Here is a 3,027-nt window from a genome sequence, read left to right as displayed (position 1 = left end):
CTTGGGATCCGTGTAAGGGCCACACTCGTCCCTACCACGGGTGCTGCCTGGGTCGCCCTTGAACGAAGGGTAGTACATCGGCGCGTCAGGGTTTTCCGTACTTTGTTGTCATATACAGCAGCGCGCCTTACCCTAAAAGGCCACAATAACGGGAACAACTGGCATACGCAGGCACGACGTGGCTGCTAAGCTTTACTGTTTTGCTGGGGTACAAAGAACAAGTCAAGAAAGAACTAGAGCCATTGCTTCGTTTTTGCACCAGTCTTCACACACGTGTAAGGCCAGCGTAAAGGCCGATATTTCTCTCGATATGGGAAGGATAGAGTTTCGTGCGGCGAGGTTCTAGACATGAAGACTGAACGTTTGTTTCTTTACATGCGCCCTTCCGCGCGCAATCCTGAACCCCAGAGATACCTCCACAGCTCTTTTGAAGCGGAGTAGCTCTTCTATACTTGTAACAGGTGTCGTGGAGCCCACAGAATCTCGTTCCCGAAGCACGTGTCTCTTCAGGGAGACGCGAAGGTTCACCGGCAGCATATCACAAAGAGACTCATGATGTAAGGACCGAAACAACCCAGTCAGCTTTGCAACGATACGCCCATTTCGAGCGGGGGGGGCAGTGATGCCGATGCTGGGCATTTCGTCCTAGGCATTTCTGCAGCTCTCGTAGTATCGCTGGGAAGGCGTAGACCGGCGCCGCACCGATAGTGGGTATGATGACAGGGCGTGCAGCTTTGGGGTTATGTCGGAGCCATATCTGTTCTCAGGCAGCGGCGTACAACTTGTTCTACAATTCACCAATTTCTGTTAGTCAGCTTGTCCAGGATGTCGCGGCCGTCATGCAAGAATACACACAGTCTGGTGGTGTCAGACCCTTTGGGCTTTCACTTCTTGTCGCAGGGTAAGAAAGGAAGGCTGCGAACCGGAGTTTTCTGGGAATGCTCTTTCGCCGTGAATCTTGTTTAGGGGGTATAAAATGGTTGCCTGTGTTCCTAAGAAACAGTGCAGAGAAAGAACATTCTTAAAAAGACAGGGTCTGTCTTGGTGGCAAGGCGGAGTCTGCGCGCACCTCCAGACGTCTGTGGTAGTTCCGCGTGATGGTGTTTACTTCTCTGCTGTGCGCGGGCGTCACGAGGTCCCAGGTTTTGTTCGGAAGGGTTTCTCGCTGCGACTTACCGTGGCGAAGTGTCTAGCTATTGCGGTGAGGGTAGTTCAGAAATGACAGCTGTGTGTGAAAACCTCGGTGCAGTCGACCAGATAGGAGATGATACCAACAGCAGGCAGGAGCTCACGCCCATTCTAGGCCATGTCCTTGGAGAAAGGTTTGTCCTTTCACAAGCCGGATACCGGCGTTCTCGACGTCTCGTTGTTTGAATAGACGTCGCCCCCTCCAGTCACCGGGGTTGTACACGTGGATACCTTTAGAGCATGTATCCCTTCTAGGGGTTTGACTGTCTACATAGCCTTTAATTCAATCCTTGATCTCCCTGTGCGTTGGAGGCCTCGGCTTGCTTCTCAGGTATGACGAATACGGCCCCCAGTTGTTTCAGGTAGACCCGAGTGGAGCTTATTTTGGTTGGAAGGCGTCTGCTATTGGCCGGGACATGCACAACGCCAAAACCTTTCTTGAAAAAAGGTAACTGACTCGCCCGTTGATAGTGAGGGGACGTTAATGCTCCCGGGAAACGGCAGTGTTGCTTTCTGCATACATGCGGGTGCATCGTGCGAAACTGCCTAGATAGAGCACGCTGGAGCTCCTTAGTATTCCAGGCAATGCGGCAGGCGCGACACTCCAGGAGCGATAGACTCCGCCAGTCATAATTGCGTTTCGCCGACAAATTGTTTGCCCAAGTGACCGACAAAGCATCTCTGTGCTAAACGCCCTGCCGTAACTCGCAGTCAGAACTGTCCAAGTCGCAGCCACCAGCTGAGTCACACAACAGGGAACCCGGTCGCGCCCCTTCTGCGCATGCTGTCTGCGACGTCGAGCAGAAAGAGCACATCTCCGAGATCACCATGCATATTCGCGCTTCCGCCTCTAAAGAAACTCACTGGCAACCGTCACTTGTGTTCACACAACCCGGGGCCCCTGCTGTACACAGTGTGTCACTTCGATCGTTTGTGATTGTGAAGTCCAGTTTTTCTACATAGGGCGTCCGGTGCGCGGTTAGTAGATGCTTGAATGTAAAGACATGCTTTGTGCGTTCTCAGGTACAACCCGGACATAGAACTGGAAGACGCTATCCACACAGCAATTCTTACGCTCAAAGAGGGTTTTGAGGGCGCAATGAATGAGCATAACATCGAGATAGGCGTTGTCGGTGAAGACAGGAAATTTCGCATTCTCACTCCAGCAGAAATCAAGGACTACCTCAGCGAAGTAGAATGAAGCAAAACGTTCTTGATGTAGTGCTCGGCTGTCTCCTCGGCCTTCTGGAATGTGTGGTGTGTACCACTGATTGTTGGGCTTCTCACTGAGCTTCTTGTGTCCACGGGCGATGTTAACAACGACTCGAAGTGGTCACTGTGCGGGAAAGTTGGAGGGAAAAGGGAAGTCTCCTCACACTCGAGCATGTAAGGAAGTGAGTTGGCGGAGGTTACGATGTACTTACGAACGCATGTGCTTGGACGCTCGAACATTTTCGAGGGAGAAAGAGAGCCATCTTCCCTTCGTACATGATTCTCTGAACAAAGTGCGAGAGCTGTTACCAAGAACGTGTACCGCACTATTGTCATCGGATGGCCGAAGTGGATAGGGGGGAAGGAGGCTCACCGCGCGATTTGTGTGCCGACTCGCAGGCATGGGTCATGTGCCCTTCACGACCAATACGGCGAACCATTGCCAGAAAGTTCATGTGGCCGGTTAGTGCAGTTAGCCCGCTGTTGTGTTTGGGCTACTGTCTGTATGTGCGGCAATCCACCTTGCTTACATCAAAGAAGTTGGGATGGACCAACTAGACACGGTGAAGACTCCTAACCTCAGCCGCCAAGGCGCTGGCCTGTGAACCCGAGAGCCCCTCGTGTCCT

General features: G+C 52.5%; 1 protein-coding gene across 1 annotated transcript in view; it reads left to right on the top strand.

Moving 5' to 3' along the window:
* Positions 1-3,016, top strand: part of CSUI_006286 (proteasome subunit alpha type) — a 3,961-nt gene extending 945 nt beyond the window's left edge. The window contains exons 2-4 of the mRNA XM_068066450.1: positions 768-901; positions 1,520-1,636; positions 2,212-3,016. Coding sequence (XP_067921574.1) covers positions 768-901; positions 1,520-1,636; positions 2,212-2,389 — 429 coding nt within the window. The 3' untranslated portion in view covers positions 2,390-3,016. The remainder of the gene's footprint in view (positions 1-767; positions 902-1,519; positions 1,637-2,211) is intronic.
* Positions 3,017-3,027: the final 11 nt, after the last annotated feature.

The sequence above is a fragment of the Cystoisospora suis genome, assembly GCF_002600585.1.
Source record: "Cystoisospora suis strain Wien I chromosome Unknown contig_3151, whole genome shotgun sequence".
NCBI lineage: Eukaryota > Apicomplexa > Conoidasida > Eucoccidiorida > Sarcocystidae > Cystoisospora > Cystoisospora suis.
The sequence above is the reverse complement of the archived record's forward strand: the minus strand, read 5'-3'. Positions and strand labels throughout refer to the sequence as shown.